General features: G+C 36.4%; 1 protein-coding gene across 1 annotated transcript; it reads right to left on the bottom strand.

Annotated features, from left to right (window-relative positions):
• Window positions 1-689: 689 nt before the first annotated feature.
• On the bottom strand, window positions 690-26,363 carry LOC306849904 (sulfhydryl oxidase 1-like). Its single transcript, XM_079385283.1, has 12 exons — window positions 26,053-26,363; window positions 24,500-24,600; window positions 22,797-22,845; window positions 21,532-21,634; window positions 20,914-21,004; window positions 20,460-20,605; window positions 17,476-17,610; window positions 16,829-16,958; window positions 11,332-11,454; window positions 10,186-10,324; window positions 7,795-7,971; window positions 690-2,336 (listed from the first exon to the last, which is right to left on the bottom strand). The coding sequence occupies exons 1-12, from the start codon at window positions 26,339-26,341 to the stop codon at window positions 1,450-1,452; spliced, it is 2,370 nt and encodes a 789-aa protein (XP_079241409.1). The 5' UTR covers window positions 26,342-26,363; the 3' UTR covers window positions 690-1,449.
• Between the last annotated feature and the right edge of the window lie 299 nt (window positions 26,364-26,662).

Here is a 26,662-nt window from a genome sequence, read left to right as displayed (position 1 = left end):
TTCAGATCCTCTCTCCCTGGGGTCACCACCCCCTCTCGGGCACAGCCAACTTCCAAGTGTGTGAGGGAAGAGGCCTTGAAAGCCGATTGCGTTTTAATAAAGTTTATTATCGGTGGGGGCTAATCCCCGTGGTAATCTCCCGCAGACCCAAAGGAAAGCAGGATTACTCACTTGCTATAATCCCAATGAAATTGTTAGGATTTAGCTAGCAAAACAGACCAGATGGCAACAGGCTTGTTCTTCCACCTGTGGGCCGCTCACCCCTTTCCAGACCACTCCTCACCCCAGACACCCTTAAACACAACACATGAGCTATTCATTAAGACAAACATACACACGGCAATGATAGAAATTCTACAATGGAGAAAGATGTTATAGTCAAGGTATATCAGGAACGGTTACATAGTCAAGTTTACGGTTTTTTTTACATAAATTTGACTGAGAAATGAGTAAAATGAGTAAAAAATTATTTTATATATAATTATAAATTAAAATTTTGCTAAAAAAGTTGTGCAGTTTATTCCAGCCTTTATATCTTCAAGTGACTGTCTACAGTCAGGTTAGTTTGGTCTGCACACGAACTACAGGTTACAAAGATACTGGAAATGTAAAAAGTTTTAAACAAAACACATATCTCAAAACATGGCAGAAAAAAATAGTTTTAAAAACAATACAAGAAAGACGTTTTTAGAAAAAAATAATTTTAATCAGATTTTACCCAGCAAAGCATTCCATTTCAGTATGAATATTTAGTTCTTGTTTATCTAGTGGGAAAAAAACTATGTCTGTGATTCTTATTGTTTCAGGTACTTGTATAGAGAAAAATCAAAAAAATCGGACAAAAATCAAATATTTGATCAGAAAGGAACAGTGAATGGACAGGCAGTGAGATCACGGTGAAATTAAAAATAATTAAACACACAGATATCTTCATTGTGATAACCACGGTAAGAGTTGATTGGGGCCCAAATTCCAAAAAACTATGCATTTTGACTGTTTGAATTATTTTACTTAAAAAATGGTCATGTTAAAGATGTTATATTATTGCGATAAAGTATTTCTTAACTCTAAATATTGTTTTAAGAAAATTATACAAAATGGTTGGTGCTTTTAAAAATAATGTGAGCTGAATGCAATAAAATGTTGATGAGTGGTCATACAAAAATTTGTTTTTGTAAGATAAACAAATAAAAGACATCAATTACGATTATAATTTTTCCATCGCTAGATGCTTCAAAAAAAGACACTCACAAAAGGAGTTAAAAAAGTGTAAGTTCTGTAAAACAACATTAATTACCATCAAATTAAAAACAGTTCTTTGTAAACTCTCGATTTCTGTGCATCAATACTTTGGCGTTGAAGCTGACGGTTTCTCTGTTTCTCTGTGCCACAGATTGTGAGATTTGGTCATTCCTGCTAAAAAGTAAAAGTTTGCACTGGAGCGATTCTCTAGGGCAGAGACACTTTAGCACGTCGCAGCTTTATCCTCAGTTTGAAATACAGGTACATGGCGAGCAGACACATGGTGGAGAGGAGGTACAGCAGGACACACAGGCTCACATCCAGCCTAGAGAATCCCACACTGAGCAGGGACATCCAGCGCTTGCTTTGGGGTCTGGGGTACGGCTCTATCCCGACCCCAGCACCGAGGTTCTCTTCCTGGCTTCCCAGGTCTCGCTTCACCCTCCAGCCTCCTTCAAACTGGAGGTCTTGCACATCCTCCTCCTTCTTCAGACTCCTCCGTCGCACTACGCCAGACATGGCTGCAGCTCGGAGGGCTTTGGCTTTATAGTGTTGGTTGACAAATAAATCCAGGTCTACTATGTCTTCCTGGGGCTCCTGTAATTTCATTCCCACAATTTTTGGTTTGTGTTGGGACTGCGGCAGCTGTGGCTTCTCCCAAGGTGCCTGGTTATCAGCCTTGTCTGCTTCAGCTGCAACCATTCTCTCTAACCCCGCAGGGTATGGCTCACCAGCTTGCTCCTCCAGTGCTGGTTCTTCCTCCTCCTCCTCCTCCTCCTGCTGCTCTTCTTCTTGAGGCTCTTCGGCAGGGTGGTTGTCCAGAACCTCTCGAGCTCTCCTTTCCGCCCCCCGTCCGGCTTCTTTCTCCATCCGAGCTGCTGTGAGTCGGTTCCTCTGATAGATGAGAGCCTGGGTCTCGTCCTGCAGGTAGTCTGTTAGAATGTGAGCTGAAGAAAAGTAGTTTCGGAGGAAGGTCAGCACCTCTTCTTGGTTCCAGCTGTGCTCACCGGTCTTCTTTAAAGCATGACAGCTAGGACACAACTCCGGAGACGGCCACTGAATCTTAGGGAAATGGGGGTCCTCGCTGAGTTCTCCTGTGTGGGATAAGAAAAACAGCTGTCAGGGGGAGTTTCATAATTTCATAAACAGTCAAAAGAGCAGTTCTATAAACCAGATCAACCATAAATCAAAGGACGAGTTTTGACAATGAACAACTAAATCACAACTGTCACTGAAATTATGTTATCATGTACATAATATTGCTTTTTTCAAGAACATGTTCCGAGTCTTATTAATAAACGTGTGTGTGTAGAAATTATATTTTGCATGAAGAAAATTAAGCCTATTTTAACAAAAACAACAAAAGAAATCCCATCCTCATTATAGTATAAAAAACAAAACAATTATATAGAATTATATACACACACACACACATATATACATATATATATATATATTAATTAATTAATTATTAAGTATTTATTGTATACATCATGGATATTGTTTGTACAACTTTTAATTTATTTAGGTTAATAAAAGACCATTTTGTTTCTACTACAGGAAAAAAAAAAAATCTAAAACAGAAAAAAAGTAATAATTAAAATGATAGGAATCAAATGAGAACAATTATTGATAATAACTGAATACAAAATCCAAAGTACATTTTCTGCCTGTATTAAAAAAAAGTGGAAAATGTGCTTAATTGTAATGAAAATAATTAAACACTGCAAAACCTTTAAAAGGCTTCATTTATACATAATATAAATCATATTTATATTAAATGTATTATATATTTACATTTAAATGTGACCTGGACATGTTTTCATAAGATTCACCTGCTTAGGCTTAAAACAGGCTTAAACCCATTTTAAAAAGATTAATTATTTAACTTGGTGTTAAGTTAAGTGGGAAAAGCCCAAATGACACGTTAATCAATTCTGAGTTGACAGCTTAACACAACCTGGAGAAGAACACTTTTCTCAGAATTTCCCATGATTATCTAATTGACCTAATAATGTCATATGATCATAGATTAAAATGTTGACATCAGTATTTAGTTTTACAAAAGTATCTATATAAACCATATTGTGTAGATTCAAATCTGTACAACAAAACTCATTCTGCATATCAGAAAATAAATGGGAAAAACTAAATTAGACTCGTAAAAAAAAAAAAACAGTACCTGTTGAATTTCTGCTGCAATTCCTTTTCAAAATTCAGAATTTTGCCCAACCTTGAGGTGCTATGTGAACCGTGTGTGTGTGCGTGTGACAGGTCTAAAGACATGATCAATAGACCTGTGGGCTCTCCCAGAGGGAGGATCATGAAGATAATAGATGAGGTTGGGGTGAACAAGACACCCCTCCCCATCCACACACACCGGCCTCTTCTCTTCACACCCCCTATGAACATGCCACCATCTCCAAATTGAATATGAAAGCCAGCACCTCTGGGCTGCAGCTCTCCCTCTAATGAATTACTATTTTTTCCCTTCAGATGTTTTCCTTTCCTCCCTCCCCCCCACATGCCACCCCAGACAGAGGCATCCGCTAATAAATTGCTTGTGGCGGATGTCACAGGGTGGCCGGGACACTACAAGAGGTGCAGCAGCGTTTAGTTTACATCCCTCCCCCCATCTCTTACGTAGATTAATCTGATGTATATATGCATGTGTGAACGTAGGCTGCATACTACACTTTACATAAGAGATACATCAATTTTACTATGTGTCTACGGGAACCCAGGGGTCTTTATGCATGGCTCTGTGACAGCACTCATATCTGGCTGTGATGCAATGCCTATGAAGATCTTACTTTTAATCATGGAGCCCTTCAGCACAAAGGTGACTTCAGCTGTAGCACTGTTAACATTGATACAAAGCTTGCCGGGGCGGTGCATTAATATTCATGCATGTGAATAGAGAAGGAGCCGTCATGCGGGACAGTTCTAGTAAACAGGAGTGAATGTGAGTGCCGATGGGTGGGCAGGGCTTCTGTATTCAGATGAAGGGAGGATTGGAGGACTGACTAAACGAATGCAAAACAAACAGTGTCGGGGAGTAACTAGATACATGTAGCGGAAATTTAACTGTTACAGTTACTGAGAAAAAAGGTCACACTTGATTTTAAGGTGTTGTAGCAACAAACAAGGACACCTTACAATAAAGTGTAATTAAAATACAGTTACTTATGAAAATGTTAATGATTACAAAGGGGGTTCCATCTGAATATTTTCACACACATACAGATTTGATTTAGTTTTGACTGCTCTAAAATATTAGACAACAATGTTTCAGGAGTTTAGGACACAGAATAGTTCCTTAAGGGTTTATGTATATCCTTTATTTTTTAAGACTGACTTTTTTTCCTATAGGCATTGTTAGATGCAAGGTTTGTTTCAAAACGATTGACAGCTGTTCTGGTTATTTACATATTTTTTTTTTCATCTATTGCTATGGATGTTTAAAAAAATAGCAGGTTGTGTTGATTTTCACACATGTATGTGTTGCTATTTAAAAATCTGCATAATAAAAAAAAAAAAAGATTAACAGCTGAAACCATTCATTAGAAATTTAGAAATGCAATCAGTTACATTAATGCAGTAATTGAAATAGTTACAGTATAGATTCAATATATAATTGAAATATATATACAGTATCTGTTACCCATTACATTTCCAAAGTAACCTTCCCAACACTGAACAAAAATATAGGTCAATCTTCTACTGGGCATTTTCAACAGAACCAGAGGACAAGACAGAGGAACAAAGAGGGAACAATAGTTATGTTTAGAACTGCATACTACCATGCTAATTTTGTAGTATGCAAAAAATGCAACGAATGTCAGTATAAAAGCAGTGTAAACTGCATGAAAAATATATCCCACAATGGAAATACAAGTTCAAGTTCAGGTTCAAGTTGAGCTTTATTGTCATTCCGCTACATGTGGGGACATACAGTGGAACGAAATGTCGTGTCTTGCAGGACCACGGTGCTACATAAATACAGACATACAACAATGAAGTAAAAAACACTATAAACCTATACACTACTAACAGATTTAACTATAAGCTTGTTAATATACCTGACTTGACCTGCCATTTCCAATGAGATAAATACACAAAATCAACTGTGATTTTTTAAACTGCTATTGTGTATACTTAGCACAGCCATTAGTATCAATTGTAACACTTTAGATTAGGGAACACATTCACTATTAACAGAGTTTTCCCTCAATAAACTGATTACCTAATTACAATAAACTCAATAAACCTAATTACTGATAGTATATATTGATAGTAATGTAGTTAAGGTATTGTTGTAGTGTTAAGGGATCTAGAATACAATCATGCAGAATAAGGCATTAATGTGTGCAATATAAGTACTAATAAACAGCCAAGATGCTAGTAACATGCATGCCAATAAGCAACTAGATAACAGTGAATAGTGTTCCCAAATCTAAAGTGTTACAATCTACTCGTGGGTAGGCTTTTTCACTTGAGCCAGTTTGCAACCACCTAAGAACAACCTAGAAACCACACAGCAATACATTAAAAAACACCCTAGCAATCACCAACCATATATTAAATCAACTCAATAAAAACTTCTCTGAACACCTTATCAACACATAGTAATGCCCTGGCAGCTACACAGAACATTGCAGCATTGTGTTATTTTCTTCATTCATTTTGGCAGATGGATCAAATAATGTTTTTAAGTCAAAGAAAAATTAAAAAACAAAAACATTTGTTTCTGAGAAAACAAAATGACAGCACTTGCTAAATTAAACAAGCAATGTTGCAAGGTCACATGCTGCATACTGCATACTATTTCTCATGCTATTTAAAAAAATATATAGTCAGTATACATCACAATATGCAATAAGCCAAGACAGAAGTGAGTGAGCAAATAAAGAAGCTCACAAAGGTAAACTTATTTGTCTTCCTTCTGTATACCTTCTCCTCCCTCGACAAGTAGCAGGAGTGCTGGGCTGAGTTTGCTGCCTGGGCCTTTATGCCAGTTAAATTAATTGTGCAGCAGTGATACTAATAGGCCACTATTCATGCCTGGTTAGCTGTGTGTGTGCGAGGTGGGAGGGAACTACTAAAGAGGCTCACGATCAGGAGGAGGAGGGTCCCTCTTGGGAACCGAGAGGAATAAAGGGTGTCGGAGGCAAAGGAGGAGGGGAGAATGCCACCCACCTCACACACACACACAGAAACACACACTTTGTGTTAGCTACTTGGGACAGAGATTACAAAGCAGAGGAAGGCTTGATGCTGGCGGCGTGGCGTGTGCCACCTGCTGTCCCAGCCGTCTGGGGAAAAGAGGGTTACGTGCCCCAGGCAGGAGACACTGTTGCTGTATCAATTGTCAAGCGGCTGGAACGACTCTCCTGGGACATGAGAGACAGTGAGACCTAATCAGCAGAAGTGACGGGGGACCAGGGGACACAGAAGAGCCATAGGGGTACACGCATGGGGGACTTTTGTCCAATTATTCATGGCTTCGTGGCTGGTTAAAAAGGGACAGACGCTAAAGAGGCAGTCGACGTCAAAAGATGACAAACAAATGAATTAAGCAAGTGTGAAGAGAGGCAACTAACTCCCTTTATAGCCCTTATGGATAACAAATATGCAAGCTGACAAGTTGTCAGAGAGATAAGATTTTTTATTTATGAAATGTCAAATATGTTCACTTTTACTTGGGAATTATAACTAAAAACTGTAAGGTTAAAAAACACAATGTCCCTACCTGAATAATAAATGAGCATAACTTCAAAAAAAAAATAAAAAATATGGGGAGCAACAGAAGGTGTGAGAAATAGAAAAAGGTATGGATGTAACTGGAGAGAGAGAGAAATAGAGAGATAGACGGATAGAAGAGAACAGGACAGCTGGTGTCTGCCCAGAGGATCGCCGAATTAAAGGGATTTAAAGGGAAGAAGCTGCACTGGTGCTCTGGAGAGGAAAAATCCACCAAAAAAAAAAACTCCTGGTGTGCTCTCTTCTTTTCTCCTGCTCTATCCTACGGACAGGAGTGACAGGACTGAATAATATCCTTGGATTATTATGGCCCACAGAAGTATTTGGACACACTTAAAAGCCATACCAAGTGGCATTTATTGTACAGAGAAATATAGCGCAAACCAACCTTTCAAGAAAATGGTTTATTAGATTTTTAAGTGGTAGGTATACTGTTCAAAATGTAGACAAAAAATATTGTGGCACTTTCTGGTCACATGAACATGTCCATACTTAATGTGATGAATAACACTTGTGGTTACTCTGTTAGGATGCCTGTGAGAACTTGAGAATTGACTTCACGCATCCACAAAAAGTCACTCTTACACCACCAACTGTTTAAAGTAATTGCAAAAATGTCTCAGAAAAGTGCTTTTAGTAGAGTAAATGGAAAAGCGTGCTTTTCCAATTTTAAGTGGAGAAAAAAAAAACACTATGCAAATACTTTTTGGGGCCACAGTATAGCCTACACGTTAAGTGTTAGTCATGTGTGTTTAGCACTTAACATTTATTTACACTGAAAATACTAACCTGCCAGACGGTTGTTGACCCGGTTGTGGCGAGACCAAAGCCAAAGGACAGCGGCGGACAGCGAGGTCACATGATCCATGCTCTCTTGGGCCATACTTTCAAAGTGAGTTGCACATGGCCTGCACCCGAAAAAACTGCTGACATAACTTCTCATTGCCTGCAACACTTCCTGAGGGTCTAAGATCAAGAGACAGAAAGAGAAGAAAGTAAAGAGGAAATGGTCAAAAAAAGGAAGTTAAAAAAAGAATGAAAGTGCCATTGCGAGAAAAGAAGCACTGCCAACTTTGGGTGCATGAACTGTATGAAATATTACTATTTTTTTATTTCATGCATTAATAAAAATAATAATACATTAAATATACAATAATAATACAACAATACATTTTATTTGATAATATAATATACATATAATGTGATATTACAGTAATTTAATCTATTATTATATTATAAATAATGAAAAACTTCTAACAAAGCATAATTCCACAATAACAGCCTCATAAAAATATACTACAGCACATAATAACTTATAATATAATATAACATAATATTTGACCTTCTTCTGTGTATCTTCACAAGCAAATAGTTAAATATTGCTTCCAAATACATGAATGTTGATCAATAATCTATACAAAAATGTAGTAACCTATTAATTCAGACACACAACAGTCTACTAACTAACCGACCTCTGGACCCCAGATTAGCCTACACTAATTCTTGTGTATCTATTCTCTCAAACACAACACATTCTGAGGACAAGTCACTGCAGTTACCAGGAGAGGTAGACAGGTCAGTTCTGACCTCTGAAAACTGGTTTAGTGTTGTGGTTAGTACACATCTTTCTTTCTGTGTTTAGCTGGTGGACATAATCCAGAGCTATTGCCAGTGGACAGATGGACACCCCGTCCCTGGCCTTCCATCTGCAGGTTACGTGACCCCCCTCCACCCACCCACTCACACAAACACAAACACGCATCCACACGCAGATGCCCCCTCCGCTTCTCTTCCGCCCACTGTAAGCTGCTGGATTAAGTGTGAGTGGAGAAGCTGTGTTCACTGGGTCTTATATTAACCCTTCAGATTCCAATAATCTAAACAAATCCCTCTTTTCTACCTATACACAATTACTTTTCCAGCAGCAAAACAAGGAATGTTTAGAATAACAATGAATGTCTTAGCATGTCATTCTTAACAATGAATAACTTAGAATGTCTAAGAATAACAGCGGCACACTGGTTTCCTGGAACATGACACTCTTGTGTATATTTACAAGGGGCGAAGATGGATTTTTCAACAAAAAGCACTATAAACATGCTAAAGGAACGCACAGACGGCCACACACAGCCCAGTACAGACGCATGTCGGCCTTCTTTACACAACAGACTGGGCTCATCCATCTCAAAAGGGCCTTGAAGGTTGTGACATAGGGCAGCTGATGGCAGCTCTTGAGGTCAAAAATAGGCCAAGATGGGCCACAGAATGCAGCCTGAGCTTCATTAGACCACTTACAGTACATGAGTCTAAAATATGTACGGTCTATAGCAGAAACACACACACACAAAAAAATAAAAATCAAAGATCAACATATCAGACTGTGCGACCTGGTGTTTCATTGATTTGTTCTTCTCAGCACATTGCATTTCTGAAAGATGATGTTGCTTTTTAAAAGCCGGAAATCATTAAAAAGTCATGAAGTGAAATTTGATCTTTTTTTACTTTAATACATTCACATTTACATTTATGCATTTGACAGATGCTTTCATACAAATCATTACATTGCGTTCATGGTATACATTTAATCAGTTTCCTGGGAATCAAACCAACGACGTTGGTGCGCTCTGCTGAGCTACAGGAACACTGTTTCTTATCTTAGGCTACGTTTACACTAGTGTGTTTTTGTTTTAAAACGCATAACTTTTGCTATGGTTACACCTGTCATTTACACTATTCCGGCATGTTCAACCCTTGAAAATGCACTGCGTTTTAGTTTGAAAACTCAGGGGTTGCGTTTCAGTGTAAATGGACCAAAACCCATACCCTTGCTGTCTATGGAGGGGCAGAGAACCCTCGGATTTCATCAAAAAAATCTTAATTTGTGTTTCCGAAGATGAACAAAGGTCTTACGGGTTTGGAAAGACATGAAGACGAGTAATTAATGACAGAATTTTTGGGTGAATTAACCCTTTAATATTAATTCCCAATGGATAAATTAATACCACTTTTTTTCCATTTAACACTCTGTTTCACTCTGATCCATCATATTACAGAAGTAATATAGTTGGAGAATGCCATTTCATTTAGTCTAGGCTCATTACCAGAAGGCTGTAGGTTCACGACCCACAAGTTACTAAATAACTAACAGTCTAGTTAAGGTGCTGTGCATACTAATAGTACCTGGGCTGGACATTTCTTTAGCCTGCACCGTGAGCACATGGAAGAGGGTCCAAACAGCACAGGGATATCCACGGAAATGGGCTTGGGATCCTTGGCAGCCCACCCACTGTACACTCTCAGGCAACACTGCATCACTCGTCTAAAAACACACACACATACAAACATGCAGTCTCAATTGACTTGCGTTTCACTTAAACAACAAGAATCAATTGAAGTCAATCAATTTTCCTTTCAGTCACTCTTCAAATGAAGTGAGGTGGATACTGCAATTGAAGCAGGTATGGCTGTAATAAGAAATAAAACCTCATCAGGGATAATTTTCAATCATATTTCACTTAACGCATAATTAAAAGCCCATATCAAACAGCATTAAACTCTTTGGCCCGTTTTGGAATTAATCCAGATCTCCCACTGGTCAGTCTCCTGTGCAGAGTCACTCAGCAGTTGATTGGTGGGTGTTTCTTTAAGAGGCGATGAACTTGATGACACCAGCCCTTTTCCTTATGGGACGCCTTCCTACTTCCTCATTGATTCATTGACTGGGTGGCTAAAAGCTAATGATGTCACTAACTGCTTCTGTGTATGTTTGTGTGTGTAGGCATGCAAGCTTTAGTATTATGACAGCATCACAAAATCTTGTTTAATCAAATATTACAATTCTGTTATTTAAGTGTCTTTTGTCCATATAATGAAAGTCAGTGGAGTCCAATGTGTTTTGGACCCCATTGACTTTCATCGTATGGGCAAAAACAGTTGAAACATTCTTCCAAATATCTTCTTTTGTGTTCTGTATTATTCTGCAGCTGGATATGATGTTGAATGCCATGGCTTGAAATTGTGCTTGCAGTGGCTTAAATAGTTCAAATATATATTTTAATAAATTTAAATGAGTGACAGCATCCCAATACACTGAACTCATGACCCAAATCTAAGTGGAGAAATGCTTACGACAAGGTATTGACAAATTCAGGTACCTTTTCAAATAAATGTGGTATTTTGCTATATCAAATGTCTGGTTGTCAAAATTCTCATTTATAATTTTTAATATCATTCATAGTCATAAAATAAAAACAAATCATGAAAAAAAAAACGAAAAAAAAACATAAGCTCTTTCTGAGATATTCTGCTCAGGTAAGCTTGTTTAACCTGCACAGTGTTGTCCAGGACATCTCTAAAATCACTGTATTTGATCTCCATCCCCTTCTGTTGTTGTAACCAGCTGTCCAGCGTGTTCAGTGCACTCTTTACAGATGGACGACCTAGGAAATACTACACAAACAAAACAAGCACATAATCACATACACAGTCATACACTTGTGTTTGGGACCAGGCTAGGCTAAAACATCTCATTATTTACATAAGTCCTTTTAAACCTAATAAATGTGACAGCTATTTCTGCAGCACCAGTAGCTGTTGTCAAATGGTGAGATCACTAGATTCGCTAATGTGCAACGAGAAGATGCTAAGTGACAGTGAAAATGCACATTGCAATGCTCTGAAGATTTACAGTCAGGGAAAGCAGTGAGAAAATGCCCCTTTAAAGATGAATATATATTTATCACAGAACACATTAACCATTATAAAATGTTGTTAATAATAATAATAATCATAATTACTATTATTATTGTGATAATGAATTATGTTATACTTCATTACAGTTTAAACATTAAAAATATAATAATAATAATTATTATTATTAGTAGTATTATTATTATTGCTATTATTATTTATTAGGCAATTATTCTTGATTATTTCTTGGTAAAATATATTGTGCTCTTTGTTTCTATGGTTTAAAAACTTCAAATAATATACTTATTAATAATATTCATCATCATCATTATTATTATTTCATGGCACATTAACCATTAAAAATATAATTATTCCATGACCAATAAATCAATTATTATTATTATATTAAAATTAGTTTTTTAAATGAAAAGAAAACAAAACAAAGAACACAAATAACAACATAGAATGAATTAATGATTTAAAATATTAAAATATTAAGTTTTCGTTGTTCTTTAGTACTAAAAAGCAACACGGAATTTGCTATTGGTAAACGCGCTTCTTTCTTACACCAGTGCAAATTTAATAGTGTTAAAGAATGTGTGTGTGTGTGGAACTCTCTGGAAGTAATGACCAGCCTGAGCCATGTGGCACGAGGGAATGGACAGATTCAATGGCCCTGGAAGGACGCCAGTGCTGACCTTACAATTCTGTGTCTGAGCAGGGGCCACAAAGCCAACGCTAACACTCCGTCACGGCCCCATAAACACAGCCACATTAGTGCAGGCCAAGGCCTGTGTGTGTGTGTGTGTGTGTTTGTGGGGAGGCTCTACAGGATCCCAGAGGTGCACCTTTCTTTGATTTGTGCTCTTGCGTCTTTTCAATTTTCCTGTGGCCATCTGTTCAGCATGGTGCGGCCTTCTATTCATCACCCTCTAACAGGATCTCTATTAAAACGCAGCTCACTTAAAAAGGCCTTGCAGAGATTTACTTAACCCCAACGCCCCACTCCATTCTGATTTGTTTCCTTAATCTGGGAGATTCGGCCATTGAGAACACAGCCAAGGCGGAAAGCTAATCAGAGCTGCACAGGTGGGAAAAGGAGAAAGTCTCTAGTCTTTCCCTGAGTGTGTGTGTGCGTGTGTGTGTCATTGAATAGATCTGTGTGCTGGTCTGGCCTCTAACTAGTGTGAAAAGCTCATTACCAGACCTGGATGTTGAAGAGAGTAATCTGGGATTGCTCATACAAAAGGTATTGTTCAAAACTAGTGAAAACTCTGCTCTGAATCTGAACAAAAAAAAACCCAACAAAGGCGATGTGAATCACTCTCTGGGTTTAGCTAGTGAATGAAAGGCTGTGGAATCATTCTGTTATACTGTGAGGTCTCTTTAAGTGTTGCAAAGAAAAAGTAAACAGATAAATCATAATAGACTCTATATTTGAGCTGGTTAACACTGTAAAGGAGAACTAAAAGTGTGATCTGAGAAAAGATGAGAATGCTGTGAACTGGCTCACACACTTTGATATATACCGTCCTCAAAGTATGTAGACACTCGGGCAACACTTATACTACATATACTACCGTTTAAGGGTTTGGAGGTCAGTAAGATATATTCTTTTAAAAGATGCCTTAATTTGATGAAAAGTGAGAGTAAATATATTTACGTCACAAAAGATTCTATTTCAAATAAATGCTATTCTTTTGAACTTTCTATTCATGAAAGAACCCTGAAAAAAGGATTCCACAAACATATTAAGCATGTTTTTAACATGGATAACAAGAAATGTTTCTTGAGCATCAAATCAGCATATTGAGACTGGAGTAAATGCAGCTTTGCCATCGCAGGAATAAATTTAGTTCAAATACACTAAAAAAAAAAGTTATTTTAACTTATAATGACATTTCACATTATTAGTTTTTATTCTATTTTTTGTTCAAATAAATATAGTGATCATCAAAAAAAATTAAAATCTTTCCAACCCCAAACTTCTGAACAGTAGTGTAAAATGTATGCATGCCATTGCATTATCAAAATATCAACCAACTTCAGAGAAATATCCATTTTTATTTTTTAATCAGTGTTCGTTTTAAGTTACAAAACGGTAACAGGTCACAATAAAGTTCAATCAGCTAACACAGTTATCTTGAAATAGTGATGAATAATACTCATAATATTCATTAGGTTAATGTTAAATTCTACATATATTAATACATAAAGCAAGGTGTATAATTTAAAATGAAAGTATTATACTACTGAACACAAAGTTCTATTTTTCTATTGTATCAAATACTTATTTCATGCAATAAAATGGAAGTTAATTATTTAAAAATCATACAATGTGATTTTCTGGATTTTGTTTTTATATTCTGTCTCTCACAGTTGATGTGTACCTACGATGAAAATTACAGATCTCTCCATTCTTTGTAAGTGGGAAAACTTGAAAAATCGACAGTGTATCAAATACTTATTTGCCCCACTGTATATGAACTTGAGGGGAACTGACTTCACACATCTATGAAAAATTGGGCCTAGTTTGTTAACGTTAACAGGAAAAACGGCTCTAAAAAGTAATTTGTTTGCAGATGTCAAGATATTTTGCCATCTAATGCAATGACTTTTTCTTTTTAAGACTTGAGTGTCTTAATACTGATAGTGACTGCTGTAGTGTTTATATTTTAATGAGAAGACAATGTTTTCTGAGACTCTCTGTTATTCAGACAGTTTTTCCAACAGTACACGGTCAATCATGCTGTGTAAGAGTATATATAGCCTCTGCATATTCCATCTACCAAAACAAGGATATAGATCACTAACCACAAACAGACCTTTCCAATCACTGTCCTTACTGATTCAGCCCCCCACCCCCCTGCTCTCCCTTCTTCCTCCCCTTCAGACCATGACAATCCACTTCACCCTAGCAATATGTCATCTCCAATCCGATTAGTATCAGCATTTGAGAAAACCACAGTCTCTCTCTCTCTCTCTCTCTCTCTCTGCAGAGGTTCAAAAAAGAAGGCATCTGTCGGCCAAGCCCTGAAGAAGACCCCTGTTTAATCTCACCCTCTGGGACACATATACAAGTGGGCCATGTAAAAGCCATCTAAACTGCTTCCCTGTTATCACAGCACTACCCAACAGCAGGTGCTATTTGTTCACCAACATCGGGGTCTCTGAAATTTTTTCGAATGAAAACAGGAAATGCAGAATCAGTCTTTTAGGACACCGTGGCTTCTGATAAAAGATGGAGTCATGGCTGAATCTGGACCTCAAATTGCCTTCTAATTCCTTGTTTTATTCTCTCCCTCTTGCGTGGCGGGAAGCCTCTTTCAAGAAAGCAGGATAAAGATGAGTAATCCTAAAACCTCTTTGTAATGCTCTCATGTCTCCAAGATCCACTCTTTTAATCCTGAAATACATGTTCTGATTCATACAAATCCGGATTGTGCTGCAAACCCAGATACATTGAGCAACAGCGTGACCGAGGAAAACACTTTGCATCAAACTCCACCAGTATATTTACTATTTAGTACTGGTTAGTACTGGTCATAACATTATTCATTACATTTTGTTCATCTATGCTCATAATTTGAGAACTACTATATATGCAAATGTAAACATATGTATACACACACACACACACACACATATATGTATTACATATATATATATATATATATGTACATACATACATACATACATACATACATACATATATATATATATATATATATATATATATATATAAGAAATTACATTAGTATACATAGAAAAGTTATTTTAAATTATAAAGTTTTTCAATTGTAATATTATATATGTATATACACACAAAAAAAATATTTTTTACTGTATTTTTGATTAATTGATTAATTATTTTTTTCAAAAAAATTTTTACTGACCCCAAACTTTTTAATGGGACTGTACATACATACAAGTCTATTCTTTCCCCTGTGGGCACAGAAAAGTCCTGGGTCACCTTGTGCAGGAGAAGGTTCAGAATGAGAGGGCAGGTTGTGACATTCACAGGATTATCCCATTACATCAGTCTGTCTGCATTTTAATCTAAAGTACCAGACCTGTAAGCAAACTAACTGTGTTTAGCATTCAAGCCACTGTACAGATCTTCAGCTCAGAACACTGTGTGTGTGTGTGTGTGTGTGTGTGTGTGTGTGTGTGTGTGTGAATGTGCTTGTTCCTCTGTGCCACCATTAATCTCTCTATGCTTTGCTTTAGTGGGGTTAAACACTTCCTCTTCACAGAGTGTCAATTAATGCAGCCGGCGTGTCTGTTTAACAAGGCAGCTCAAAAGAGCAAGCCAAAAACAGCAAGGACACTCTGAAGAGGCCCAGCTAAGGCTGGAATACTAGAGGGAGCCGGGAATATTGACAAAACTAACCACAGTTAATGGGAGGCCTGCCCAGGGCCCCTGCCACTCCTCCAGGCATCTGTGTAGACCTTCCCCAGAGAGCCCTAAATAATCAGAGAGATTGGCAGAATTATGCTGGACGGACGCAAAGCCAGCGAAAGGTCATAGTCTCAGACCTCATCAAAGAGATCCATGGCACACGTCTGATCTAGTAGAGCATGGCTCAGTAGAGAAGATACAGGGAGTAGAGAATTGAGTTAATCTGAAAAAAACTAGTCAAGAAATTTAATATTTCATGTTTTTATATGTAATATATATATATATAGAGATAGATACATTTTTTATATGCATTGCATGTTTTTGCTTTTTACGATAAGCAATCCCAGCCTAAATAATTTTCAAAAAATTATATGTGGATAATATATGTGGATAATATACTGGATGTGTCCTAAATGTCAGAAATTAATCTAAACAACATTAGCAGTTTTTTAACATGCTGCTGTGTAGATATTTTCAGCAATATTTCAATTGCTGTACCATGCTTGTCACAAGTACTGATACATTTTCACCCTGAAACACCCATATGTTGTACTTTCATTCAAGACCACAAACACTGAAAATATCTTTATGCAAAGGCTTGAAAAAAAAAAACCACATCTTGGATTGAAGTGTTCAGTGTATGTCCCTCTAGTGGCTTGTTTTGTGAACTGACTAGGCTGAAGAATTCAAGTGGATATTTAATCTGTTTGTGTGCATGTTGATGTGACTCACCTTAGCCAGTACATTTATGTACTTTTTGAGTGCAATCAGATCGTCTCCACTGATGCTGATGTGTCCAGACAGCTCTACACGCAGAGAATAATGCAGCGCTGATTCCAAATCAGACATATATACACGTGTCCTATATGAATGCACACAAAAATATATGTAGGATTATAACTGTGCACCATTAAAATTATGAGAGATTCCACATGATTCAGTAAACCATTTTGTTAAAGACTTCAGCTACAATAGATCACTACTGTATAAAACATTATTACATTTTACACCACTTAACAAATAAAACTTTGATTGATAAATGTTCAAGTATGGCCATATGTGAATATTCATGAACTACTGATTTGTTAAGTATATTGGAATTGGAATCTCAGTGCATTTATCTTATGTAAATAATTGTTGCATTATTTGCATTTATGCATTTGGTCAACACTTATATCTAAAGCGACTTACATTGCTTTCAAAGTATAATTTTGTTTTATAATTTCTTGCATTTCCTGGGAAATGAACCCATGACCTTGGTGCCATGCTTTACTGTTTGAGCTACAAGAATGCACTGAATTTAAATGATGCATTAATATGTAAAATAAACCTAAATGTAAAAAGAAAATGACTAATTATGTCAGTTTGTGTGCACTGACTTGTTAAACGGCCTCCATTCCTGTAGAGTTGAGTTCTTGATAAGATCAGTGATGGGAATCTGGGGTTTGCCTGTCCGCACTACCCCTGGCAACCTCTGGAGGGCGTATGAGTAAAAGGTACGAGCTTCATTGAGTCTGATGGAGGAGGAAAAAGAGGAGTGAGGGCCGCACAACCACTAAACATAACCTCAAGTGTGTGACAACATGTGACAAAAGAATGTGGAGTAGGTGTCATGTCTGCCAGACTCCAGAAGAGCTGAGACTAGTCCATGTTTATAGAGCTGCTGCTTGTTGAATCAGTTCAGTTTGGGGCAGGAATTAAAAGAAGAGTTAGGGTTAAGGTTTGGGTCTGGATTAGAGTCGAGTTAGGGTACAGACAGTCACTCTACATCCAAATATACCTACTTCCCTACAATATATAGTTTGCAAAAGCAGTATGTCAGTATTTATAAAACAGTAGATGAAATATGAACTAGTGCATACAACAGCGTGGCTGATGTAGCACGTCAGGACTGCATTCAATTTAGAAATAATTTGTCAAGAAATATATTATTTATTAGATGCATTACATACTTTGATAGTGTGTGATTTTGAACATAGCTTTGAAGTTACAGCTGGAAGTAGAGTTATCGACAGGAAGTGAGGGAAAATCATTTGTGACTAGAGAGATCAATATTTTGGACAGGCAGATTAATCAACTGTTGTTTGAACATTTTGAGATTTGCTGTTTAGTTCATATTTCGAATTTCACAGAAATTCTCATAATGAGGGACAAAACAGGTTACCCTTACTTTTGCTGAATAACTGAAGTGTTAATTTGCCTTGGTGTCATTTCAAAAATATACTGACAGCCTTATGGATGCATGAAAAAGCACTAGTATTTTTCAGAATAAATTTCAGATTACTTCATATAATGTGTATTGTAAGTAAATATTAGCAAAATAATAAAATATTAACAAACAATAAACAAGTCAATGGAGAGGTACAGAAATGACAATGTTGCGCTTACTGTATAAATATTTACTTCATTTTCATACCGTTCAAACATTTTTGAAAAGTCTCTCATGCTCACTAAGGCTTCATTTATTTTATTTTTTTAAAAATACAATAATAATATCTTTTAAAAACTGCTTAATATTTGAGGATTTTTTTTAGGATTATTTTATTAATAGCAAGTTCAGAAGAACAAAATTTATTTGAAATTTAAATCTTTTGTAACAAAAGTCTTTACTGTCAATTTCGATCAATTTAATGCATTCTTGCTGAAAAAAAAAGTATGACTTTAAATAAATAAGTCACAATTAAAGGTCCAATTCTCATTATTAACTAAGTATTAACTATGACTTTGCCTCAAACTCCAAATTTGCTACTTATTAATAGTTCAGAAGGTAGTTGTTAAGTTTAGATACGTTATGTAAATTATGGTCATGCAGAATAAGGTATTATGTGATTTATAAGTACTAATAAGCAGACACTATGCTAGTAATATACATGCTAATAAGCAACTAGTTAATAGTGAGAATTGGTCTCTAAACCGAAGTGTTGCCAAAAAATCTTACTGATCTTATTTTACTAATTGGCTTTATATCTACCATTGAGTCAATACAGTCTATCAGTATTGGACATTGATATGCTCATATTTGTAAACCACTATTTCACTAAGTTAGATGTGTTTTTGAGACAGTACCCTTTAACAATTCTAGAAATTAGCAGTATTAAAACTACTTTTTTTCCAAAACCGTCTAGAAATGCATTGTGCTTATGGCTGCTTAAAAAAAGTGAGTTTACTCCCATGTCTCTCTTCTCCTGTTTTCCTCTATCATCTATTTACCTTTCTTCCTCAGATGAACAGATGGTGGGTGTGGCTTGCTGATGAGATGTCAATACTGATCATTACCCTCTTCACTAACCCTGGCAATCAAACAATAAACACCACTGTGCATTCCTGTGTCTCCAGCACAGGAGGACACACACTCCCTCATCTACCAAAGCTTCAATCAACCCTCACCGGAGGGATTGGGTGAAGCTTGAGGTCCCCAGGGTCTGACGGCACGCTTCTGAGACCACGAGGACCCGAGATGGTGGAGATACAGTGTGTGTTTATGTTTTTGAGCATGCTACACAAGATCAATCACGCATTCAGACCTGACGGGACACCATCTGTTGCTCTGCAGAGCAGGGACTGCTTGGCAGGTGAAACGCAGAAAAGGAGCACCATTGTTTCGCCGTAGAAGATTAAAACCCCCCTCAACACACCCATGCACACCATCAAGCAGGACGGAAACAACATAAACCAACCATAAATCACTTCTCTTTTGCATTTGTCATCTAAAAGGGCCCCACACCCATGCCAAGTTATTTTTCTCAAATAAGCATAACAAAGCGAGCAAACCTCTGATTTATGCTCCTGGTTAGAAATGATTATGAAAGCTCTGTGATCTTGAATAATTGCATGTATTAAAATTCTGTTGTCTCATTAACATGGCCAGATGTTGCGGGATTTTTCCTGCAATGGCTTATGATCAAAACTGAGAAGACGAGATCAGGCAAATGCTAAATGCTTAATTATAAGAATCTAAGAGTAAAATGCCTCAGCTCTAGCTCATGTTAATGCACTTTGAAAGAGAGATTAAAGGTGAACCGTGTAATTTCAATCCCTCCAATACAAGTCTATGGGATTTTTTCAGCTGTTTTATCAAACACCAAGCAAAAATCTTAAATCTTGCACCTTTAAGTATATTACTTTAATATGATAATTTTACATATGAGCTTTATTAAAAGTGATACGCATTAACTAAAGCGTAGCATTAGTTTTCAAACATCCCAAATCCTTCTCTTGTCTTATGAATTTTTTTTTCTCGAAATTATCTACACATCAGGTTTAATTCATGATTTATTGTAAAATATAGTCCTGAAAAATCCATGACATTAGTCTGAAGTTGTATATATGCTACAGGGCCATATGAAGGAAATGAAGCACTTACACTTTGAGTCTAGAGATATGTCCGGATGCGTTGTACAGGTAACATGAAGGAAAATCGGTCACACCAAACCTGGACACCAAACTTGTCTCTGTGTCCAAAACCCTGCGCACAGCTATGTTTTCATACTGCAACAAATCCAGTGTCACCTAAATAAAAACGCATTCATTGTCAAATGTCATTATCATGCAAATCTAAAATGTACAGATTTTGTACAAATAAATCCTCAACAACAGGTATTGTGTATTTTTTTCAATGAAGTCTAAAAAATGCATATCTTTGAAGGTTGAAAATTGTAAATGCATGGAAAAAAAACTATGAATAAATTAATCAGAATCTTTTGTTTTGTCTTCCATGAAAGGAATTCGGGCTTGGAACAACATAGTGAATAAATTACAACAATTTCATTTTTGTGTGAATTCTTCCTTTAAATCATCCTTGTGTAAACTGATCTCACCTCTCTCCCCACGTAGGAGTCTTTCCTCTCAAACACAAGAGCGAGGAGCTTCACATTGTTGGTCTGAAAGAAGTTGTCTATCTCTGCCTCACTGTCAGGAGAAAAAAAAAAATTGATTCAAGTAAGTTGATATAATGTAATGCAAACCATCAATAATGAGTGCATGGTCTGACTGTATAGTTTACTCATATGCTAGGGAGTTTACTAAAAGTATGTTTTGAGCCTTGAACTAAAACCTACAGTACATTAACTACAATTTTTTCCCCCCCTGAAATTAATAAAAACACTCCTGTGTAAATTATTTGACATTTCTGTGCTTTCTCTCTTTTTGGCTCTCAGAAGACAGACGACACCAAAAAAGAAAAAATAAGATACAAATCAAATTTGTTTTCCTTCCCTATTTGAGTGAACTTTTGAACAGTAGCGTCGACTAGAAGCAAACAAAACCAACATGCTCACTGACCGTTACAAGCAAGCATTATTTACATTCAGAACTGATACATCAGCAAACAGATGATAAAAGATGTATCTTAAACATCCAAACCTTTAAGATTTCAAGTGCAAATTAAAATATGCTTTTAATTAAGTTGACAAGTGTGTAGGACAGTGTGTTCTAACCTAGCTGTCTCTAAAGGTGGACAAGAAGGTGGCCACGTCTCATTGTGCATCTCCAACTTATTGATAATGTAGTGCCGAAGACCTCTCACATCCCTCGAAAATCCTACATGAACATTTAAAAACATGCTCATACATAAACAAAGGGAAGTACATCACAAGTAAACATCAAAGATCTTTATTAAGTGGCTAAGAATTGGATGAAATGGAATAGTTCACCTGAAAATTACAATTTATAGTAGAGGCCAGATTTACTAAACAGGGCAAATCAATGTTAGACTGCAATCCCATAAAAGAGCCAATGGGAGTGGAGACTGTTCCAAATGCATATGCTATGAAGTCAATGTGTCCATGCCTTTTCATTACTTTTTTCACTACTTGCCTTTAGTAAATCCTGACAGGGGTGAAACCTTTTTGAATTTGAAGATCAAGGTAAATTGTACTTCATTTGTCTTCCAGGAAACATGCAAGTATCTTCTGTCGCGTCAGAAGGGCAGTACTAAATGGAAAAATATGATATTTCAACAAAATAAGAAAAATTTGGACATCTTCATCCTGTTCAAAAGTTTTCACCCCCGGCTCTTAATGCATCGTGTTTCCTTCAGGAACATCAGTGAATGTTTGAACCTTTTTTAATTGTTGTGTTTGAGTCCCTCAATCATCCTCAGCGTGAAAAGGTGGATCTCAAAATCATACAGTTACTGCTGGAAAGGGTTCAAATATGCAAAAGATGCTGGAAAACTGAAGATTCTGCAGGACCTGGAAGATTTTTCTGAAGAACAGTGCTCAGTTGAACTGTTCAGAACAAACAAGGGACTCATGAACAACCATCACAAAACAAAAAAACAGTCGTAGATCATCCAGGTAACCACACACAGTATTAAGAACCAAGGGTTCCCAAACTTTTGAATGTGGTTATTTTAATAATTTCAGCTATTTTTTTGTCTTGTGGACTATATATAAACATCTTTTATGGAAAATATCTTACTCAGGACAGTACTAAATAAAAAATAACATTTTGTATGATCTCTCTTATTTTGGTCAAATTATCCACATTTTCACAGATTCTGCAAGGGGTTCCCAAACTTTCGCATGCCACTGTATATAGAATATATGTTTTTAAATTCTGTACATTTTAACAGCATCATCAATAATTCTTTAAAATTTCAAAACACAAAAGTGCGTGTAAACAATGAGAAAAATCTTTTAATTTTGGGGTGAACTATTCCTTTAAGGACATACTAGAATAAATAAAGACACATTTTTACCTCTGAACTCCTGGCCCTTGGACTCACTGCTTGAATAAGCAGGGAAGAACTGAGAAAGACAGAGGGAGATCAGAAACGTGAGCCCTTCACATCAGTTGCATGCCTCATTGACAGCTTTAGTCAACAGCTCTTCCTCTTAACCCCTTAAAATTCATCAAAGCTGTAGAAGAATTTCACTATGTCCCTTAATAAGACTTTATTTTACAAGTCAAGAACACAAAACTAGACTAACAATATCCAGATACAAAAACACCCAGATAGTGCAGGAACATCTGGTGATGAGTTTCAGAATGTTTCCCTGAAGGAAACTGATGCCATATAATAATTCAAGGAATGGTAACAGTTAAATGTTTATGTAGAGAAAGGACAAAGAACTGACAGATTCAGTTACATCAGTTCGTCCCTCTGGCTTCAACATAGCCTGTACCCATAGTGCATGACTGAACAAACAGTTATTCATGAATAAAATGGATTAATTTGTGTTGAAAAAACTCACAAGTCATGCTTTTGTGCTCAGCAGAGGACCTCATTCATGAAACACAAGCAGAATGCATTTACATGTAAATCATTTGTCACTGCATTAACAATTTACATAAGAATGGTTTTACGAAAAATACACACAATTTCTCCTTATATTTCACGAACAAGGACCAATAAATGCAGTCAACCGTTTTTAAAGATGATTTCTTATCTTTATTTCCATTTATGGGCAATTTGACCACACACACAAATTTACAAAATAAACTGTATAATATGATACTTTTTACTGCTGATCCTGCACATAAGGTTATTCAGAAGATAAAATTGTATTGCTAAGGTGTTGCTTGCATTTTCAGAGCTCAGAAGACATTTAATCCAAGTATTAGCTTTTTCTTAAATGTTTCAATTCCAGTTGTATAAAATAAACATTGCATAAAACAGAAAATTATGAAATATCCCTACTGTTCTTAAGTTTGATCTTGGTAAGATCTTGTTAATGTTTTTGAAAGAAGATTCTTATGCTTATCAAAGGTGCATTTATTTTATTATATATACACATGGTGAAATATTGTGAAATATCATTACAATAATATTTTTAATGCAATTTATTGAAAATCAGAATTTTCATCAGCCATTACTCCAGTCTTTAGTGTCACATGACCCTTCAGAAATAATTCTATGCTGATATGGTGCTCAAGAAACGTTTCTTATTATAAACGTATTTGGTGTCACTTTTGATAAATTTAATACATCTTTGGTGATCGAAAATTAATTATGAACCACAAACTTTTGAATGGCAGTATATGAAGAGTTCATTTGATAACATAACAAAAACGTGATTTTTGAACATTTAAAAAAAAACGGAGTTATCTGTTTTAGCAAATAAACATCATATATGTAAATACTATAAAATGTTATTTTATATCAAATTAATTAATGGGAAATAAATTAGAATTCAATGGAACATGTTTCCATTTATATTTAAATCTCAGACTTGTTATTGCAGAATCTCATCACAAATTGTTGAGATCTCTTCTGAAACTCTGGAGTTGAAATTACTAGGGTTGGTTTCTTAAGAGGAAAAGTTTCCATTTAATCACATTGCTTGCTGCGACTGAGAAATGAAAAACATTTGTGGGTTTTCTTTCCTGCAGACGTTGAACTATAATTATAAACGACCACAACAGCAACAATAATTGCATGCTCTCTAAATTGCACACTACCTTCAGAGAGGGATATCCAGTGACGCCGAAATTGGTGCACACTTTTCTGTTGCTCTCATCAGCACAATCAATAGCAGCCAGATCAACAGCAGGCTTCCACTCTACAACAGCAACACAACACAGAATTCAGAGTTTACGAAACTGAATCAATGCACAGAATGAGATCGATAGTGTTTTTGCAAATGGATTTCAGTTGCATGTTGCAAAGTTTGTGTTATTACGGTAAGGAGTATGTGGTTAAAAACATCAAACATCTGTCTGTGCAAATACAATGTCAACATGTCAAAGAGCATCTGGCACAATATGACCAAGCAGAGTTTCTGATCAACACTGAAGATATGGTGTTCTCATTTACAACATATGCTCCATTAACTTTTCACAAAGGGGACTTCCAGGTGTCAAAACAGTGTGCTTTTGATGAACAGTGATACTGTCAACCTACATGAGGCAACTCAAAAACCTCAAACCTAGAGCTACAGAAGAGGAAAAAATATATGTGCACTTTAAAGTGGTTGTGTCTCAAAACCTAAATGAACTGCCTGCATTTGTAAATAGCTAAATTAACTCGAAATGCACCAATGATGCCCATAAATGCTGTCCAGGTAGACAGCTCACTATTTCACTAGGCAGTCTCACTTGGTAGACCAAAGAAGCTGACATGGTAGATAACTCTCTAAATCACTATTTGTGACCCTGATAGTAAATTTCCCACTGTAAACATATCAAAACTTCATTTTTTACTAGTAATATGCATTGCTAAGAACTTAATTTGGACAACTTTAAAGTTGATTTTCTCAGTATTTAGATTTTTTTGCACAGATTTTCAAATAGTTGTATCTCAGCCAAATATTGTCCTATCTTAGCAAACCATACATCAATGGAAAGCAGCTTATTTATTCAGCTTTCAGATGATGGAGAAAGCTCAGTTTCAAAAAATTTACACTTATGACTAGTTTTGTGGTCCAGGGTCACATTTAGGCTTACTAGGTAGGTCAGTTGGCAGACCGTTCACTAGTTCATTTGATGGGCAGCTTGAGTTTTGAGACATTGCTTGTTTATGTTTAGGTCAGTACCTTTGTAGCCAGCTCACTAGTCATTGTGTAACCTAGTTAGCAGTCTACCAGCTTTTCTCAATTGGCTGTGTTTATAACTATCCACTGACCACTAATAAAACTCATCTGTAGGTAAATTATTCATCTTCACTGCTGCACTTTAACTTTGATGCAGGTAGACGTTTTCTGTAAACACTTTGCACAAACAGAATTCAGTGTTTTGAGTAAGAGTTAGGATAAAACCCCTCACAAAAAAAAAAATCCCTATGGTACCAAAAAATCACTTGTAAAATATCCTTTAAACATTGTAGACGCTTATTGCCATTGCGTTGATTTATTTTTGACAACATCTGTGGCAAATAACGTTACCAATTACAATACTACAGTGCTAGTGTAGGAAACAGGTTACCATGGTAAATGATACTGTAACTCTGCAGGTCACGAACAGCTGTTGACTGTGCGACAGTATCCTCACTCTGTGGCGATATGGAGCAAACTAACCTTTAATATCCCTGGCGAGGTTTTTCCAGGTGGGTGAGAACGCGACGCAGTGTCCGCACCAGGTCGCGTAAAACTCCACGAGAAGAGCCGCGGTGGAGTTAAAAAGCACGGAGTCCACATTCTCCGGTGATAAAATAATAATCTGATCCGACGCTGTGTACAGCCCAGCATCGACGATTAAAGGACTAAGACTTATAAAAGAAATAAAAGCACATAAGAAAGAGTTAAAGGGATTTAATTGGGTTTTTGTCGTGTAACAAGACGTGGCACAGCAGCTCCGCCGCGCCATCTTCCTTATTTCAGCTCAAACTAAACTAAGTCTATAAGAAAGTGATAGAAAGTTTACTGCGACTGGTCACACGTTCAACTCCCTCTCTACTTTGAACTCTAAATAGCTCACAGCAGAACACATCAATATGGGTGTTTTTTCTTTTATGTCCCAGTGTTTTAATATGCATATTTTTCTTTCTGTTATATGAAGGTCACATTAATATAATAATAGAATCATTTTATCTTGTCCCAAGCCCAGTTATTATATTAATTATGTGTTTAAATCTATAATAGTCCCAACAAAGAATGAGATAAATATAAACCACTTTCATTTTATAAT

This window comes from Barbus barbus, assembly GCF_936440315.1.
Source record: "Barbus barbus genome assembly, chromosome: 29".
NCBI lineage: Eukaryota > Metazoa > Chordata > Actinopteri > Cypriniformes > Cyprinidae > Barbus > Barbus barbus.
Note: the sequence above shows the minus strand (reverse complement) of the source record. Positions and strands in the feature narration are given on the sequence as shown.

Excerpts from the sequence above, each read along its gene's own strand:
- LOC306849904 (XM_079385283.1), bottom strand. The coding sequence starts at position 26,341 with ATGGCGCGGCGGAGCTGCTGTGCCACGTCTTGTTACACGACAAAAACC. Across the intron at positions 17,611-20,459 it reads CATATCTCTAGACTCAAAGT|ACTCAATGAAGCTCGTACCT; the intron begins GTAAGTGCTTCA and ends CTCCTCCATCAG. Across the intron at positions 2,337-7,794 it reads GGTCAACAACCGTCTGGCAG|GAGAACTCAGCGAGGACCCC; the intron begins GTTAGTATTTTC and ends TATCCCACACAG.